The following is a 19,634-nucleotide window of genomic DNA, read 5'->3' on the forward strand; positions in this document are numbered from 1 at the left end:
CCCCAACAGTAAGTCCGCACACACACTCCCCTCTCTGGTACACTTGCGAGGGGCACATTCGTGCACACACGTGCACACACACGCTCTGCTCTCTGCCCCCACCCCCGGCAAGGACCACAGCCCACAGCACCTCCGGCCTCACTTGTGCATTTGCTCCAACTCTGGGAGGTGGTCTCTGCATCTGCTGCTTCAGACCCAAGAACTTGACGCGTGCAACCCCCACAGTGCTGTCCACACGTGGAGAGTCTGTCCCCCCCGGCATCTTTGGCCAGTGGAACCTCTTCCAAGGCAGACTCTCACGGAGCCACTCACAGAAAGGTCCCAGGGGCCTGTGACAACGCCCCAAAACGGAGTCAGCTCAGCCGAGTCGCGGAGCTGGGACTTCCCAAGGGGAGCCGGAGAAGGTGAAAGGACGGACGTTTAAAAGCATGGATGCAGCTCACGGACACATTTTTAAAGAAACAAGGTGGAAAAGAGAGTGCACTGAAGACTTTCCCTTTTAGGAAGTTCAGGAGCAGCAGAACTCCCCCCTCACCCGCGGCTGATGGAAGGGGGTGCCCTGGGGAGACAGAGCAGAGAAGCGAGAGGGAGGCCCCAGCTGTGGAGAGGCTTCGAGGCTTGATCTGGGAGGTGCTGGTGGGGTGGTGCAGCTGTGAAGTGATGTAGCTAACATTTTTGCACTTCTCTTTAAAATGCAGTTTAAGAAGCTAAGAAAAAATTTTGTAGGAAACCTGAGGCAGGTAATGGTGCCCCTGCGGGAGGCCGAGCCCGGCGCACTGGCACCCCTGCTCTGGAAGGGACTCGGGCATCATCCCAGAGGCCGAGAGTGTGGGCTCGGGGCTGGAAACCAGTCAGCAGGTCCTCCTGAGGCTCATGTGGCTCAGACTCTCAGCCAACTGGCAGTCAGTGCCCTTGGGGCTCGACTGCTGGACCCTGGAGACCGTCCTTCAGAGCAAGGGCGTAGGGGCTCCTGTGTGCCCACCGCCCTCCCAGTTGCTCTGCTCTGATCACAGCCTCCTGCCCCCCCAGGTCCCCTGAGCCGGGGGCTGGGCTCTCCTCCAGGGGCCGAGGCAGAGCAGGGCCCTCGCTCCTGTCCCGCACCTCCCCGGGCACAGCGCCGGGCCCAGCACCATTGCCCCAGGGCCCTGGCAATAGCCACAGACCCCAGGACCTCAGCAGGCACCGAAGAAGGAGGCCCTGGCCAGGTGTCTCCCGAGGCTGATTTGCTGTTTGTGTACCCACTCCCTTTTGAAGCATTGAGCTGACGCTTACCCTCACGCGGCCTCGAGGGCATCGCACGTGGGTGATAGAGTTCAGACCATCTTCCTCTGGGCGATGAGCAGGCATCTGAGGCCACAGGGTGGATCTGGGGTCTTTGCAGGTTGGGGCCTGGGCCGGGAGGGAGCGGGGCCTGTGTCGGCGAACGGCAGTTTGGGGTGGCGGTCATCCCCCTGGTGTTGCCCTGTCTTAAATCACGCCCTCACAGGACTGAATTACAGGGAGCCTTCTCCAGCCCTGCAGCTGTGGTTTGGAGGTCGTGGGGGGAGGCTGCTGGGGCCCTGCGTGCAGTCCAGTCGTGACAGCTGCCCAAGGAGGACCTTTCCGGAGTGACCTTTGCTCTGGGGATGCGGCACCCACTCCCATCCCAGGCAGGCTCTTTCCTGGGGCTCGCTGAGTGGGCTGGGGGACAAGCGGTTAAACCTCTCAGAGCTGGCCTGGCCTCATGCTGTTTTCTGAGGGGATATCCAGTCTCCAGAAGCATCCGTATGTCTGACGCAGTGTAGAGGCTCTCCTCTCACCCACACTCTCCTCAGCTGCTGGCTGCATCCACAGCGGGGCCTGGGCCGCTGGTTCTGGGAGAGGACCACTCGTCCGTCGGCGCGACCCTGGCCCAGACCTTTCCTCGTTGCCTTCCCAGCTCCTCCTCCTGCGTCCTGGAACCTACCTCCTGTCCTTCATTCCCCTTGGTTCCAAGGACAGGCACCGTCCAGCAGCCATCTCTATGGTGGGACCAATGCATAGCCCACGGACACCTGCCGGCTCATCGGGTGTCGCTCAGGACAGAGTGGAGTGGGCCAGGTCACTCCTGTCCTCGGAGGACAAACCCCACACGTAGCAGGGCCTCCCTTCCGTGCTCTGGGCCTCAGGGCCTGGGGTCAGGCGCCAGCCCCCAGGGCCCCGTGCGTGGAGCTTCACTACTCGTCAGCCGAACGGGAGGATGACCTGTCCCCCAAACACCCAAGACGCTGTGCGAAAGAGGGCAGATGAGGAAAGGAAGCACCCAGCTGCCTGGGAAACGTCTGAGTGGGTGTTAGCCGGATCGGAGGTGCAGGTGCAGGATGGGGACACTGGGCCGGAGCCTTTGGCACGTGGGTGGGATCTGCCTCCCAAGGGTAGACGGGACAACTGCAGGAATGGGTGCAGGTTGGGGGTCCTCAGACCCTATCCTGGTGTCTCTTTAGAATAATTCCTGCCCAGACACCCACTCCCTGACACGCGTGTGTCCTTACTGTAATGGAAGCTCTGTTTCTCTCATCCTCCCTGTGCCGCCTCCTTTCCTCAGCCCGGGCTCCGCTGCCTCGAGGGTGTAGTGCCGCGAGCCCCCATGTCCCTGTCCCTGCACCGAGACCCCAGCTACCCAGGCCTCCCCACTCCCCTCCAGGCTCGGGGTCTCTGTGCCGGGAGCCCTGCATTCCTGCTCACCTAATGAGCCATGCGGAGCCCCCTTCCTGTCCTTTCTTAGCCTCTTCACTGGCTCCCACTCAGACCCTGGTCCCCGTGTTCGTTCTTAATGTCCTCATGCTTGGCAAAGTGACTGCACGTGGCAGGTGCTTAATAAATGACTGTGAGAGTGACAGCAGCCAGACAAGTGGCTAGCGGCCAGTTTTTGGATTTGCAGAACGCAGGGATTGTGCAGAGCCGGGGCTCTGGGGACTTGGAGGTACAGACTGAGGCAGGAGAGCTGTCAGACTAGCTCACTCTAAAGAGGAAACCGCATGGCCTTCAGTGGGGTGAAACCCAGGCGGGCTGCCTGGAAAGCAGAGGGAGGGATGTGGTCGCCAGACCTCTTTCATCAGACTCTCCTGGCGCCCGCCCTGCGCCTCCCCTGGGCTCTGCCCTCCACAGCTCACTCCCCTGAGGCCCCACCTCGCGTGGTGAGCTTGGCCGGGGCCCCCTCCTTCTGAGGACACTTTGTTTCACTTCCCAGCCTCACTGTGGCCAGGAGCCCCCATACCTCTGGAGGAGACCCCTGGGTTGACCCTGGGGTAAGGGCTTCCTCCAGTCCCTACCATGCTCGCTCAGGGCCCCCAGGTGTAGGGACCATGATTTGTCTGCCGGTCCGTCCACAGAGCCTGAGCACGCCTCCATTCCGGCTCTCCCAGAGGCGGGTGCACATTTGAGCCTCACTGGGTGGGTGAGCCCGCCCCCTGCCCACAAGTACAGGTGGGTGATGGCTGGTGGAGGGAGGCCCAGAGGGCCGAGCCTGCGAAGCCATCAGCTCTCCTGCCGGCTGGGGCCTTCTGGGTGGGAATTCTCTCCCTCTTTGTATGTCTGGTGTCACCTGTATTGAACTTGGACATGTCGGTGTGTTTCCTCGTTTTGTGCTCTGGGCTCCTGGAGGCCAGCTGGCTCGGCTGCCCGTGCCCTTGTGACCAGTTACTGTAATGGGCACCTGGAGAGATGGGGCTGCCCCGGCCTCAGCACGAGGGCCAGTGCGTCCTGGCAGCTTCCCCGGGGACCCCGGCTCCCTACTGAGAAGAGCTGACCCCAGGGAGCCGGCTGGGGCCGGGAGCATCTGGAAAAAGAGGTGCAAAGAGGGGGGAAGCTCTGAGTAGGGGTGAGGAGCCTCGTGGTGACCCTGGCTGACCCTGGAGGCCTAGGGCCGAAACGCAGTGGAGGCTGCTCTGATGGGCCAGGCCCATCAGGCGGGCGGCCTGTGCATCCCTGGGCACTGAGGGACCTGGGTGGGGCTTGCCACCTCCACAACCGCGCGCGCGCGGGCGGCGGGTGCAGCTGGAGCTCTGTCTCGGATAGCCCAGGCCCAGGGAGGGAGGGGCTGAGCCTAAGCTGCCCTCAGGGAGGAGCTGGGCTGGGAGGGGAGGGTCTTGGAGGAGGGCCCACCCTTGGAGGGAAGAGGAGACAAGGGGGATTCTGGAGGTGCGGGGGACAGGGTGTTGACGGTCTGTGCCCAGCTGTCCTCATCTCAGCCTCTTGGCAGAAGGTTATTTGTGGAGAACCACAGGGTTCAAGACTGTGTAGGAGGTGACTCGGGGGACTCACCGGGGAGGGGCGTGGGGGGGGCGGTGTTGAGGCGTGCGAGGGGCAGGAGCCAAGGGAGGAAGCGGGCGCTGGGCGGGGGTCGGGGTCGGCCAGTTGTGGACCTGCCAGAGGCCTGGTGCGCGGCATGACTCCGTGGCCGGGAGCGGGCGCAGTGGTGGCTGGGAGGAGCCCAGAGGAGGGGCTGCGGGCAGTGATGGGACAGAGCCCCGGCCCAGCGGTGGGAGGGGCTGGAGGGTGGGGGTGGGGTGTCTCCGAGTGGTGCTACGGGAATCCTGTCTCCCTCCTGCCACCAGAGCCAGCCCCCCCCCCCCACCCCTCCACTAGCTGGATGGATGCATCCTAGTGGCATCTGCTGAGAGCCTGTGTCCTACGGCTGGAGCCACGCACTCACCTGGAGGGTTTGTTCTCTGGCTCCCGCTCCCTCCCCTTTTACTGCACCACACGTCAGGGGTCAGCATCCTTCCGGCCTCCTAGCCCTGCCGCACCTGCAGGCACCGGTTTCCAGACACAGAGATGGGGGAGGATGGGCGAGCCCCGGAAAGCGAGGCAGCCTCATCCCAGGGCCAGTGCGCGTCCAGAGAGTTCTGACCTTGGGGAACCAGATCCAGGCCTCTGTCTGTTGGTGGGTCCCACGACCTCGGCTGATGGTGTTGACGTGCGAGGGCAGACTGCTGAAGTGATGCTATTTACAGATGCTGGGAGTTGATGGAAGCAAAAACTGAAACCTGATTTAGCCGGATGGATGTAATGCCCAAAATGGTACGGTTGCTAACGGCAGCTGCTTCCCGTTTGCGAGGCCTTGTCTTCAGTGCGGAAATTAGGGCGGATGTTGTCGAAGCCTCAGCTAATTACCGTGTTGAACTTGGCCCTTCTTGCACCTGTAGCACTGCCGTCTCCTTGTGACTTTATTTACGAAGAGAGCATATTATTCTGAGCCTCCGTCTCTAAATATGGTATCGAAGCTGCCAACTTCTCTGGGAACACGCAGCTCTGAAGTTGTCTGTATTGTTTCAAAGGCCCAGAGCCTGGAGCTGCCCCTAATGCATTGGGTTCGCCCCCCGCCCCCACACCCCCAGTAACTGCTGGTTATTTCTTCACCGTTGTCTTGGTGTTTCAGCTCAGGCCGGGGGCAGGCAGAACGTTTCCAGGGAGGAGGCTGGGAGGGTCTGCGGCTTCTAGTGGAAGGTCCACGCCCAAGCTCAGGGGAGAAGCAGATGGACGCGGGAGGCCCAAGCCCTGACTCGGCTTCGGCGCCTCCACAGACCCTACGTTCTAGTTGGGATGTGGGTGGATAGACCTGCAGGGGTGTCCCTGGTTGAGGGGGCGCAGCTCCTGGACGAGAAACTCCATGTGTCATGCCCAGCGTGGGCAGTGGGAGAGGGGAGTGGGGTTCTAACTTCCTGCTCCCACTGGGGGATGCGGGCCTGGGGATTGGAAAGATGCTGCTCCTGGCCTGACTGGACCTGCAGGCCGCCTGAGCTTCGTTGAGCTGTGTGATGCGTCAGCACCGAGTTTCTCCCTCTGCAAGTATGGACGGTGCCACGTCCAAAAGCACACCAGGAGGACCCCGTGAGGTACCAGGCACAGCCCCGAGTGGTGGTCCAGCGCCACACGCCCAGAGGGTGATGGTTTGCGGCCACTGGCATCTGCGTGTGGCACTTCTCAGGGGACCGAGGCCTCTGAGGAGGTGGGAGGCCCTCAGAGCAGCCGAGGGGCCGGCTGGCCGTTCCGCACGCTCTCAGCAGCCCCGCGAGCGGGGGCCGCAGCTCCGAGCAGAGGGGCTCTCTGGCATGAAGGCCCTCTTCTAGCTACGTTTTTTCCTTTCCTTTCTTCTCATCATTCTGTACCGCCTGCAAACAACCAACTCTGCCGACTTCTCTGAAGTGGTCCTGGCGCCGACACAGGGATGGTCGTGTGACCGTCAGGCTGTTAGAAGTTAGCGAGGGTGTGCAACCAGGCAGGCTCTCCAGAGGGAGACACGGAGACGGGACCCTCGTTGGGCAGCCACACAGACCCCCAGGCCCATGCCGGACAAGGCGGCGATACCAGTTCACCTGGACACGGTTCAGAACCAGCGACTTGCAGCCACGGGTGGTCGTTTCGCTGTGAGGCTCGAGGTGGATTCACGTGGCTGCAGCCGTTCCCACAGCTCCCCCGTCCCGTGGCCTCTCTCGCGGCCCGGCCCCGGAACCTGTTGAAGCCTCCGTGTTCTTCCCCGTGGAGGGTTGGTTTGGCGCAGGCTGCTCCATCCCCACCTATGTGGAAGGAGGCGGAAACGGCCTCAGCGGGGGCAGCAGGCGGGAAGCGCACGGCAGACGGACAGGTGGACGGGTCCTCTGTGACGCGGACGGCTGGGCTGGGTGTCCGGGGCTCGTCTCCGGAAGGTGGAGGGCGTTTTCCTCGTGCCCCCGCTGTGTCTCCTGACATGCACGCTGCCCTGCCTCTCAGGCGCGGTGTGCGTCGTGCTTCTCTGCGGGCTCTGTGTTCCGGGCTGTTTCTGGTTCTGCTCCACTGGCCGACCTTTCGCCTCTGTGAGTATCTATACCGTCGACGTAGGGGCTGCAGTTTCCTGCTTCTCTGCCTGCCTGGTATCTTTAACTGGATGCCAGTGGTGTGAATTTTGGCTTTTCCAGTGCTGGATATTTTTGTATTCCTACAAATATTTGCAAGCCTTGTCCTGGGATGTAAGTTATACAGAAACAGTGTGATGCTTTCGTGCCTCCGTCTTACCCTTTGACAGGCAGGAGTAGGGCGCCTCTAACGTGGGGCTGATTATCCCCATCCCCACTTGCGAAGCTGCGTCCTCTACTCCATGTCCTGTGGTTTATGAGCTTCTTCACTGCTGAGCTATCTGATGTCCCGTGTCTGAAAACTGTTCCATAAGTTTGGTTTTAGCATTTCAGGTGAGAGGGTAAAAATGATCCTTGTTATTCCTTCTTGTTAACCTGCAGTGGTTTAGAATTTTGAAATAAGGGTGACACACCATTATGTTGTACCCTTTAAACTAATACAAGGTTATATGTCAGTTATACCTCGGTAAAACTGGGTGGGGGGGGGACAAATAAGGATAAAATTAGGATGCAAGAGGTACTTCTGACAGAACGGGAAAGCAGTAGGTCAGCTATGGCTCTCCCATGCTGAGTCTCCCCAGCCCAGGGCCCAGAGTAAACAGTCAGCTTTCATCAGAGACGTGAGGACTGGGTGGAAGTCTTTGAGGCCCTCATCCTCTGTGGAGACGGGTTACAACCAGGTCCAAACACTGTCCTGCGACCAGTGCTCTGGGTGGGCCAATGGGGGTGGCGTGGGCTGGCGGCTCCTCCGTTTCTTCCAAGCAGGTGTGACCCCTGCTTCTTCACCCAGATCCTAACTCTCAGGACACCCTGATTCTGCCACATCAGAGGTGACCCGACAAAACCCCAGGAAGGAAACAGGAGAGACGTCACTCAGGGCTTCCTGCCGCAGAACGTGGGGGAGATGTGGTCTTGCCTGAAGCTCCGTTTTGTTTTTCCGTTTGCACGACCTATTTCTCACGAGCTTCTACGTCAGTGGGCATCTGGGGGCAGGGGCATCCCGCCGGACCTGAATATGAGTCCTGCCCGCGTTTCTGTGTCCGGGTGCTGACTTAATGCACTTCACCCAACAGGCGACGCCCAGTCACCAGAGGGCAGGCTCAGCACGGGAGGTGACGGAGGGGAGGAGCCGTGGGGCTCCTGGGGGGCAGGACTTCAGTGTCCTTTGGGTGGCCCCGCTGGGATCCGGGTCTGCACCCCAAAGCATGATCTGGGCGCTGGGGTGTGGTCATTGGGACTTTCCTCCACGGAGATAGGTAGGTGCATAGGGACCAGCTCTCCCTGATCACTCCCTCCTTTAGTGGTTTTTTTGTGTGTGTGTGTGGTACGCGGGCCTCTCACTGTTGTGGCCTCTCCCGTTGTGGAGCACAGGCTCCGGACGTGCAGGCCCAGTGGCCATGGCTCACGGGCCCAGCCACTCCGCGGCATGTGGGATCCTCCCGGACCGGGGCACGAACCCGCATCCCCTGCATTGGCAGGCGAACTCCCAACCACTGCGCCACCAGGGAAGTCCCCTTTAGTGTTTTTTGAACAATTTGTGAAGTTAATATCTTGTAATGTGCTGTACACAGAGTGACATGTAACGTCTCAGTTTTCCTGTCATCGTCTCTGTCTTCATAACTACATAAGTAGCCACTTTGAGGCCAGACTAGTAGCAATTCTTTTCCCTTCTGGGTCCTGGCATAGTGGTTGCACATAGTAGGCAGTTAGTGGGTTTGTGTAGTGTTGTCGAGTTGTGGGCCAGTGTTTCACAGAAGTGGTCAAAGTGTAAGGGCTAAGCCGTCAGCCATTTCTGAGGTCTCAGCTGGGACACCTTCAGCCTGTCTTCTTGGAAGCACATGGTGGGACTTAGCAAGGCCTTGTGAAACCGGCCCCTGCAGCCTCCCCAGGAGCTTCTGTGTGGTAGCCCTGCCCACAGCCTGGAAATCCAGCTGCAGGTGGGCCCAGAAAAAAGCAGAGATGACTTCCATCTTCAGTAGATAAGCAGGCATGACAGTGTCTCAACCTGCGGCTGAAGTGCAGGCGATGTTGGAAGGAGCCAGGCCTGGCTGCCCGCTGAGCCCAAGCCTCTCCTGGGGCCTCGGTTCGCCCAGCCGGGGGAACAGCAGCCAGCTGGCTCTGTCTGACCGTTTCTGCCCAGGCTCCAGCTGCTTTCTTTCCTTCCCATCACGTGTCACTCACATGGGCAATAATAACCCTGAAAACCAAGTACGTGCAGGATGGGATTTTTTTCAGCCAACTTGAGCTCCCTCCACTGGACGCTTTTTGACTCGGAACCTCTGTGTCCTCACCCGCCGTCCACTCATCCTCATCCTGGTCGGGGACACAGGTTCCTCAGGCCTCCATGTCCCTGCAGGCTGCCTGGACCTCCCCACCCTCCTGCCCTGCCCTCGGCCGTGGCTTCGACAGGTGCCTTCACTCAGCTTCCCTCCTGGGAATCCACATCCCTACCTTCCCTACCGAGTCATCCAGGCCAGCGACTCAGAAACTTCAGTGAGCGTCAGAGTCCCCTGGAAAGCTCCGGGCCCAGCCCCGAGTCTGACGCAGTGGGTCTGGTGGACCCGTGTCTAAGAAATAAGTTGGGGGAGAGGCTTGTTTTGCAGGATTCCACCTGCCCCTTGGGGGGGCCTCCTTGGTGAAGGTGAAAGAAGCACACTTAGCCGTGGAGAGATTCGGCTCTGGGTGTTTATAAGGTGACCGCAGAGTATGCCTTGGCTGAGGTTCAGGCCTGTGTTCAGTGCGGAAGGAACAGCGAGTCTGATGGCGCAGCTGGAAAGGGTCACGGGGCCTCCGGGTGCCTTCCCGCCAGAGCAGAGAGCATTTGTGGGGAGATGGCCCTGCAGTGCCAGCCGCCGCTTCCCCAGTAGTTCTAAGACTTGACCACGAATTACTTCCCAGATTAACCGTCTGGGCCTCCGTCGTGGTGTCGCTCCTGTTACCTTTGATTAGCACTTCTGTTTGGAAGGAGGCTGTGAGTCGCTGGTGACCCGGACCCTTCTGAGACCAGCGTGTGCTCGGGGCGCCACCTTCTGCAGCCGCCTCGACTCCGCCAGTTACTGCAAAGGGAGAAAGAGCGGCTAGCTCTGGCCTCACCTCCTCTGCCCGGCCTCCTCAGAGGAACTCAGAGCTGTCCTCTGTTGCTTTTATTTCTTCCAAATCCTCAAAGCCAGAGCAGTTAAGAGTTATGGTGTGAAGCCGTTGAGGATTCCGCGGTCTCCCTGGGCGGCCGTTCCTGTGTCTGTTGGCGCGTCTGAGCCCTGGACTGAAAGAGCAGGTTTCCAGCCTGTCTGAGCTGTGCCTCGCAGGCCAGCGGGGGCCACCGTCCACCCCTCCACTCGCTCAGCCCTTCAGTCACTCTTGCATCGAGCGCCGCCGTGTGCCAGGCCCTGCGGAGCATCGTCTCAAAACCCACGGTCTCGCTGGACGAGAGAAGGAAGAAGAGAAGATGAAGTCTAGAGGGCAGCGTATCCTCTGTGCAAACAGGGCTCAAAGGGGGCAGGGAGGCTGCGGCAGGGACCCTCCAGCTCTCCTGCTCAGAGAAGCCCCCGGGGGCTGGAGGGGAGGGGCAGGAGCTGCGGTGCGGGCCCAGTGATGCCTGGGCTGCCTGGGGCTGAGGGGCAGCGGGTGAGTGGGGGTGGGGAGTGGGGCCGCGGGAGGCCGGCCTGGTCGTTCTCTGGACTTCGAGTTTGCTGCACCCACCGCAAGTGGGTGAGTCCGCATCCCCTCCCTGCTCAGGGCACGGCCTTTGGGCCTCTGTCTGCTGACCACCCCCCAGCCGTGTCCTTCATTTCTAACCCTGCCTTTACCTGGGGGTTGATAGCCTAAAACAAATGTAGAGAGAACCTTCTAGACGAAAAGTTTTCAGCTGTGCTGGGTCTTGGGCCCCTGAGAACAGCCCTGTCATCTGTCACCATCTCCCAACCTACCCTCCACCGGTCTCACCTCCCCAGGGTCCGTTGTCACACGTGGACCAGACCGTCTGAATGAAGGTGACTCGGGCCTCACTCCTGCCTACAGCCCCCGGGGGGCCCCTGGCTCTCAGAGTAAATCCGGGCTCCTCCCTGCAGCCCACAGGCCACGCGGGGCAAAGAGTCGGCCAGGGGCCCAGCCCCGCACCCCTGCCAGCCTAGGCTCCTGGTGCCACGGGGTGATGGCCTCCCCCTCCTCGGGCCTGGGTGCTGGGCGTGGAGCGGCGCTGGTGCTGTGAGGGCCGCGTGGGGACCTCGTTTCCTGTGACGGCGTGTCCGGCACTAGGGGCCCTCGAGTCTCCTCGCAAAATTGTATTCTTACTGTGAGAGTATTGTCTTTGAGGCTGTTGTATGGCCAAGGAAGAAATCTTCAATCCTTTAAAAACCAATTTGGAACAGTTTCTCGTTTCATTCCGAGGGAAGGAACACTGTACTTTGGAGAACGAGGATCTGTGAACTGTGCAGGGCGGGGCCTCCTCAGTGACAGTCGGGCTTCAAGTCCTGCTGGAGGCCAAGGCCAAGGTGGCGGCGTGCGTGTGGGCCAGGCCAGAGCAGCCAGCCTGGGCTCTCAGGGGGCTGCACCGGCCGCCTGCAGTCACCGGGCAGGGGGTGCAGATTCAGATCGGAAGGCTGGGCCGTGACGCCCAGCTCCCCACGCGGGAGCTGATGGCTGAGGCTCGGCTCAAGACCGGGTACAGAAAAAATGATCCGCGGGGGTTAACTCACGCTTCTGTAAACCTTTGTATTTAAAGGGGGATGAATGTGTGTTTGAAATCTGTTCCTGTTAGGACTTCTTATTGCTGAATTTGCAGCACTGTTCCTATGTTAATATGTTCTTAAACATGTAAGTTTGCGGGAGAGTTTATTGAGTTGCCCCTGAGGTTTTAGTTATAGAAGTCCTCTTCTTCTGTGGGATCTTAGTTCCTCAACCAGGAATCAGACCCAGGCCCTGCAGTGGAACTGCAGAGCCCTAACCACTGGACCGCCAGGGAAGTCCCCAGAGAAGTCTTCACACCCTGTTCTCAGATCCAGCTGAGAGAAAGATGAACGTCTAAGAGATGGAAATTTAAGTGCTAACTTTATTACCAACAAATCTCAGTGGAGGAACATGGGTCAGATCCGGAGGCTGTGGAGCTCGCTAGCGCCTCGCCCTCAAGCATAGACCTGGGCCTCCCGCCCGAGGGCTTGGCCCCCTTGTCTAGAACTGCTGCCCTGAGCCAGCTGGGAGCAGGGAGGGGACCCCCCAGGGCTGAGCTCCTCCTGCTTAAGAAGACAGACCCACAGGGGCGTCCTGCCCCACCCCCGAGCATTCACAGGCGAGCATTCAGGGTGGGGGGGTGGACAGGGTTGCCGTCCCTGCCCGGGCCCACCTCTCTCAGCCTTCCTCCCGCTTTGGCTGGTAGGTTCTTGTCCACCTCTGAGCTCTCAGACACCCCTGTGGGGTGGGAGTGTGGTGCCAGGGATGAGCCCTGTGCTCCCCGTAGAGACCCCCCAGCTGGGCTCCTAACCAAGCCACCGACGGGGAGGAAACCTTTGTCAGATCCGCCGTGAAACCTTAGCTCCCAAAGCCACTGCGTCTAACCTGGGGAGCAGCAAGGTCTCTTACGGCACCTCAGGCTTTGTACGGAGTGGAAAAAACATGGTGCTCCCGCGGCCCCGGAAGTCTCACCATATGTCGGAAGCTGTCCCAGCCTAATCTGCACGTTTTGTTGTTAATGACTTCCTGATACACCTGGCTGTTGTTCAAAACAGGGAAATTCAGAAAAGTGTGAAGAGGAAAATCAGTCACCATAATCCTACCAGTAAATATGAATAGAATACACGCGTAGGAGGAGAATGAGTAGAAACGTCGCGAGCGTGCTGTTGTCTCCTGCGTTCTTCTCTGTGTGCAAATTTACGTATGTTGTGAACAAATTTGGGATGGTGCTGCATCAGTATTTCTGTTGTTTTCTTCATTAAATTGTGAGAATTTTCCAATGACATCGTTGGAAAATTGACAGAAGTCAGGGGGTCCTCCCGCTGGAGTCCTCCAAGCCCTCCGCCCACACAGAGGAGAGCCGGGCCCTGGCCCCGCTGACCCCCGGTCCCCGTTCCCAACCACGTGTCTCTCCAGCCCCTCTGCCTGCTATTGCTCCTTGGACATCCAGGGCTTCCGCCTCCTGTCCCCTCCCTAGGTGTCAGCAGGCCCCTCCTTCCTCAGTAAGGACTTCCGTGGCCTCCTGAAGGCAAAAGGGCCCTGTGGGACTGGTCACCTTGGTCAGAAGTGCCTTGCAAGCGCCCAGGCAGCCCCCAGCCACGCGCCCCTGGGGACCTCGCCCCCCTCAGTTCCCTAGAGTGTGCACAGGCAGTGGTGCCCTGTGGCCCCCTCTTTTGCTGGAAAACAGCCTTTGTCTCCTTTAAGTTCACCTTCAGGGGGAATTACCACAGGTCCTTCAGGAACCTTGGAACGTCCAGTCCGGGGCCCTCGGCTTTCAGACACACCCTGCGGAGGGGCTCAGGACGAAGAGGGCGGCCTCGTTCCCGCAGGCGGGGTGAGCCCAGGAGGAGGGGGCGCCTCGGAGCAGGGCCGCGTTGGCAGGACAGTTGGGCCCCCCTCATGGGGAGCACCTGGCGGCTGGCAGAGGTGGGCTTTGTCCAGCCCGGGGTGATGGGGGCTGAAGTGAATGCCGTTTGCCCCTCCCCGCTTCCGTTTTTAGACATCACCTCTCTCCAAATCCTTGCCTCTAATCAGCCTTTTCCCGCAAGACGAGGCAGTTGTGTGCAGCTCCGGTGTTGGCCTCCGTTGACCTTGGTGGATGGATGTTTCTCGTTTAACCTCAGGTACCGGAGGGCGGCCTCAGTTCGCCTGTGCACCTTGGCAGCAGAACTGCAGGCTCATTCGTCGCCTCAGGCACCTGGGGACAGAGCAGGCTCGAGTGGGAACGCAGGGGGCAGCGGGGGCTTGGCGGGGAGGCAGCTGGCTGCGCTGGTGGTGGGGCAGCAGCCAGGGGCGGTTGTCCTGTGAGTCCACCACACCCTCAGGGCCCCCGGCCTTGCTGCCCACCGTGTGAAATGTTAACTTGCAGGATGGGAACCTCCTCCCACGTGGGGGCCTGTCCCACAGCAGGTGTAGGACACACCCTCCAGTGGGTGGGGACAGCCTTGCACCTGGTGTTAACAGACGTCTCGCGTTCGCCGTCCCGCTAAACACAGGCTGGGGCTGCTGGTAGGCCCGCGAGGTCACCGGCACACGCTCATAACAAAAGCGGGGGAACAGAACCTCCCCGCCCGAACCTCGGTAGCTGTAGCTGGCCTCCCAGTGTGAGAATTTGCGTGACCTAATTTTCGTGCCAAAAAAAGGTCTGATTTTTAAAGACACATTTGAATCTCCAAAATGAACCCAACCCCTCCAACTGCCAAAGGCACAGGTATACCTCACTGGATATGTTGTTTTTACCCTGAAGATGCCGCAGGGCTGGATAAGCAGCCCCATGCCGTGCGTGAGGGGAGCTGTGGTGTGTCCGGTGAGACGGAGAAGAGAGGCGTGAGCCGTGGTCCTGCCGCCTGGGACCTGCTCAATTGGCGCAAGGGCCACACGAGCCTTTGGGGGGACAGCGGCTCTCGGTCCCCCGTGCTTGGCTGGTGGTCATCAGTGGCCACCTGCACTTGACCAGCCCGGCCAGCTGTCAAGAGCCTTGCTGCTGGGGGCTCCCGCTGTGCCCCGGATGCAGCCTTTGGGAGGGGGGAGGGGAGCTGGGGCTCCATTCTCACCACCCCTCAGACGGTTTAGTTGGTGAAAAGCAGAGTGTTTTACACCCAAGAAGCACTGATCCAAATGCCCATCAGCCGCCTGCCTGCCCCTGCCAGCGAAGGGGGGCTCCTGCAGTGTCTCCTCACAGAAGCTTCGGGCAGGCAAAGACCATTCCTCGCCAGCCGCTGAGTTTGTGAAGCTCTGAGGAGTAACAGCCGCCTGCCACCGTGACGATCTGTGCTGTCCTCAGCCCCCGGTGGGAGAAGTGGATTAAAGGAAGCGCCAGCAGAGCCGCTGTCCAGGTCACGTGGATGCTTCACGGGGCGGGGGCTTCCACTCTGAAGCCGGCTCTCCTGAGAGCGGCAGGGTCTCTGGGGGCTGTAGAAATGCAGAGATATGGGCACCACCCCAGGCCTGCTGAGCCAGAATCTGCGTCTTGAAAGGCTCCCGGGTGGCAGCGCCCACTGAAGTGCAGCTGGATCTGACCAGAACGGGCGGCGGGGCTCAGAGACACGTGCTGTCCCTACGTCTGAGCCGTGTCCTCCAACCCCTGAGTCCCGGGAAGGGAGGACACACATCGCTCCCCGGGGCGCGGTCACGGCCCGCTGCTCCTGTGCGGACGTGTGGGGACCACAGTCCTCCCCACGAGTCAGGGCGGAGCGGTGGGCGTGCGCGCCTGTTCCCCGTTGTTTTCCTTGAAAACCGCCGGGCGCGTCCCACCGATCGCTCTTATCCCTGACGTCTTCCCTTGTGCCTGGCTTCCCAGTCTTCCTCCTGTTTTAAAGGTTCCGTTCAGTCTAGAGCCCTCTGGACGGAACCAGTGGTCTGGTGACCTGCCTGCCCAGGTCTGGGCATGCGCACACACTGCCGGTCCGTGCCTGGGTTTCCTGATTCTGCAATTGCGGTTTCTGATACTGACGCAGCAGGGTCCCCGGGGACTGAGGGAGGGACTCCAGGGCTGCTGCTTTGGGGACGAATGGGATCATCTGAGCCCGGGGGTGTCATCGGTGCCCTTATTTCTGTACAGAAATCTGCCACGTGCAAGCAGGTCTAGACCGGGTTCTGGTGCCCATAAGCAAAGGCATCATGCCTGGCGCTTCCTGCTTCTGCTCTTCCGTTGGCGCTGCAGGTGGGCGCACACCACGGGGTGGAGGAGGCCGGCCCTCGGGGGTCAGAGGGCCCCCGAAGGCTGCGAGGGAGGGGGTTGGGCACCGGCTTGCTCTCCGAGCAGCACTGCTGATGGGGCAAACGATTAAAGCCTTAAAGCAGAGCGAGGCCGCTGAGCCTGATTGGAGGCAGCGTTTCAGGGCTAAGCCTGGACTTAGATCACGCGGTTTGGGGCCTGGAGTGAGTTTTACAAACCCCCGTGAAGGACAGGAGTTTGTAGTGGAAATGCTCACAGCCTGTGCCTGAGCCGTCTGAAGGCGGCTACGCCCCCAGCGCCTGTGATCGGCTTGGCCTCTGGACACAGCTTCCCTCCCTCTCGCTGCGCAGATCCAGCGCTGCTGCTTTTGTTTGGTTTTAACTCATCGAGATGCTGCCAGCCGCAAATCCCGGCCGGTATACAAGGGAGGACCTGCAGGGCCGAGGGACCCTTCCTGGCCTGGCCCACGGCTCCAGGCTGATGGGAGGACGTGGCACAGCGCCTGCACCAGGCGCCCTGCAGATCCACAGCCAGCACCATGTGGCCTTCACCTGCCTGCAGGGACCTCGTGCCCTTGAAGGCTCCCTTGGTGCACACACTTCCTCTCCTGCTCCCGTCAGGATCCAGTGTGCCCTTCCAGCACCGCCCCCGCCCCGCAAAGGCTTCAAACCCTTCTTCACACTGGCACCTGGGACGGTGACCCAGCGCCAGCACTGAGCTCACGCCCTGGCCCCTGCTCATGCTTTCCTTGGACCCCACCGTCCCCACCTGGTCTACGGGTGTGTCTTGTTCCAGGAGGGCCCTTGTTCTGCCCCCTCCCCAAACCTTGCAGGCAGGGCTCTGCTGGCAGCCTGAGGCCTCTCCACCGGAAGTCTGGTCAGCCTAGGGTGGCCACGTGCCGGGGAAGCTGCGTCCTGCTGGTACACGAGGTGGGGAGCACATGGGGGCCGCTCCCACCCTAGGCACCCCCTCTGGGTGTTTCCCAGGCAGCCCCGCTCGGCCAAAGTGGGGAGAAGGGAGCAGCCCCTGGAAACACACCTTTTCAGTAGAATGTCCAGGTGCCACCCTGGCCTTCGCTGTGTTTTCTCCGCACTGTTCGTACTGGATGTGCTGTTGGAAGGGTCTGGCAGCTTGAACACTCTGGTGGCTTTGAGGCGCGAGCAAAAGGCTGGACGTGGGGTGCGGCTACTGTCCACTGACGCCTGCCTCTCCCCTCTTTCCTTAGCTCAACGATGCCGCCAAGCAGCTGATGGAGATGGACAGGCTGGGCCCGGCCTCAGCGTCCGGCTGCCTCACCTTCATGCCCTCTGACCCCGGTGTGGGGGCCAGCGCGGCCCCGGGTCCCACTTCAGGCAGCACGGGGGCGGTCAGCGCCTTCCAGCGGCGTGTGGACAGTAAGAAGAATGCCAAGAAGCGACACTCCTTCACGGCGCTCAGCGTGACGCACAGGTCCACACAGGCCGCCAGCCACAGGCGCTCCATGGAGATCAGCGCCCCCGTGCTGATCAGCTCCAGCGACCCACGGGCCGCGGCCAGGATCGGGGACCTGGCGCACCTGTCCCGCAGTGCACCCACCCAGGTAACGTCGCTGGGGCCGGGGCTTCCTCTTCGGCTCCGCTTGCTCCCCGTCCCTGGTCCCTGGGTGGGTGTGAGGGAGGCCAGGCAACAGTGCCTTTTGGGGTCCCCACCCTACGGCCCCTGAAGCCCTGGTGGGAGGTGTGTCTTGGTCTCAACCAGCATTCAGACAGCCGAGGGGGATGTGAGGTGCTTCTCAAGTGCCTGTGACTCGGCCTCTCAAGGTCCCGTCCCAGCCCGTCTCAGCCCTCTGACTCGGGAGAAAGGCCGGGTTAGTGCTGCTGTGTCTTCAGCATCTCGTGACACTGGCTGACGTGCTCCCTGTGGACAGAACCAGAAGTGACCATGTGTGTACAGAGCCCTCCTCTGTGGGACGGGGCACTGGTTCCGTCCACCGGGGAAGCAAAGGGGTCACCTTGCTCTCAGCCAGCCAGACCAGGCAGCCCTGGAGCCAGGCTGTTGCCGCGTCCACGCTGGTCCTGCTTGCCGCATGACAGGCCGGTCAGTCAAGAAGCGAAGTGTGGGAGCCACGAATGAGATGACCGGGCCCTGGGACCCATTTTCCCGCAGTGACACTTGAAGTGAAAGTTGAGACCAGGCTCAGGGCTTTAGTGAGCGTCGTCAGAAAGGGTGCTGAGGTCAAGGGAAGCAGTTTGCAACCTGGCTGTGGCCCTGTCTAATTCAGCTGTCGGGAGACAGGAGGCGTGGTGCTGAGCGCCTGTGAGTTGAGGGCCAGCCACCAGGACTGCGAACGGCAGGTACCAGCGTAGGTCGGTGGTCACGGGTGGGACCCAGAGGCCAGCCCCGCCCCCTCTGCCCCCACCTCCGGCGCCACCTTCTGGGTCTGCATCCTCAGACTCCAGCTGCCTGCCTCTGGCGGCCCCTCGCGCCCTGCGGTAACGCTGCCCTTCACCTGGGTGCTCCTGGAGGTGCCCGTTGCCTCCCAGGAGCTCTGAGCACCTTAGCGTGGCCTGAGGAGCCCTTCAGACTTCGGCCACCACCCTGCTGTCTTTCCAGCATCTCCACCGGTCTCCCCTGCGCCATCCGCAGAGACCCTGCACCTGTGCGCCCGTGCTGGCCTGGCTCCCCCTCCCCCCGCGGCTGTTCCTGCCCCTCCCCGCCCCCTCCCCCTCCCCCTCCCCCTTGCGGCACAGACACGGGCCCACGCACACGAAAGGCCTGTGGCCCTCTCGCACCCGCCAACCTAATCCTTGGCCTGCAGGGCTTTCCCCTGCATCCATCATGGACTGTGTTGCTTTTGTCACTAGTATTCATGGCCTTCTCTTCGACCCCTGGACTTGGAGGTCCTGGGCAGGGACGGGATGTCGCCCACCCTGTGTGCCGTGTCCTGTCTCCTGACCCCCCACCCGGCCGTCCCTCCTCGGGTGGCCATGGGACCCGAGTCAGTCATGCTGCATTCTGAATAGTCTGAGCATGAAACACCGTGGCTCCAGGGATGCCACTTGACGCCCCCCTCCGTGATGGCTCCCACGGGCTCAGGGCCCATACCGCCGGCCGCCGAGAGGGCGCAGCTGTGAGGCGGCCAGCTCGCTCCCGCACGCCGTGTGTCCACCACAGGCAGCGGGGCTCCCAGGGGAGCGAGGTCGGGCTGGGCCTCCGATGCCCGCCGTGCTCACACTCGACCCTGACGAATCATTCCTCCCTGCCGTGCGGAGAAGTCCAGGCTCGGCCGAGGCCCTCATGAGCAGCGGAGCACCGCGGTCACCTTGCTGCTGGGGAGGGAGGGTTAGCGGGAGGGACGGGGAAAGAGGCTGTCTAGGCCAGCTCCACCGCGCAGGGTCCAGATGTCTGCTTGCTGAGGTCGGGGGTCAAAGGAGGTGATTGCCCACAGCTCAGAGTGACCTGTCATCAGGTGACCCAGGTCGCCCCCCCACCCCCGCTGCCTGGGAAGCCCCAGGGGGTGCAAGGAGCTCCTGGGCCGGGCAGCGTGGCCGGTTATGCCCCGGAACGGGCAGCTCCAATCCTCCAGGCCTGCTTCCCGTGCACACCGCGCGTCCGCCACAGGCGGGGGGCGCTGGACCCTCACCCCGACACCTGCAGCTGCGTGGGCCGAGCCCACCTGCCACCTGTTCGGTAGATAGGAGCCTTGCTGGGGCAGAGCCACACATGCTGACTTGCATGTCGTCTGCCCAGCTGTTCTCAGGCCACAACAGCGGGGCTGGTGGTTGTGAAGAGACCACGTGACTCAGGGACGCTAAAATTCTGACCACCCGGCCTTGTGCAGGGCCGATGGCCCAGTCCCGGGCGGCAGTGTACCCACCGCCGTGGCAGGGGTGGCGTGTGGCCGCCAGTGCACTGGCCCCTACAGGCTCCCGCGTGGAGATGTTCAGTGGCCAAAGCAAGTC

At 61.4% G+C, this 19,634-nt stretch overlaps 1 protein-coding gene across 1 annotated transcript in view; it reads left to right on the forward strand.

Annotated features, from left to right (window-relative positions):
- Positions 1-19,634, forward strand: part of SH3RF3 (SH3 domain containing ring finger 3) — a 213,866-nt gene that overhangs the window by 126,291 nt on the left and 67,941 nt on the right. Inside the window, exon 7 of the mRNA XM_032652281.1 lies at positions 16,919-17,272. Within this exon, the coding sequence (XP_032508172.1) occupies positions 16,919-17,272 (354 nt within the window). The remainder of the gene's footprint in view (positions 1-16,918; positions 17,273-19,634) is intronic.

Source organism: Phocoena sinus, chromosome 13 (genome assembly GCF_008692025.1).
Source record: "Phocoena sinus isolate mPhoSin1 chromosome 13, mPhoSin1.pri, whole genome shotgun sequence".
Lineage (NCBI taxonomy): Eukaryota > Metazoa > Chordata > Mammalia > Artiodactyla > Phocoenidae > Phocoena > Phocoena sinus.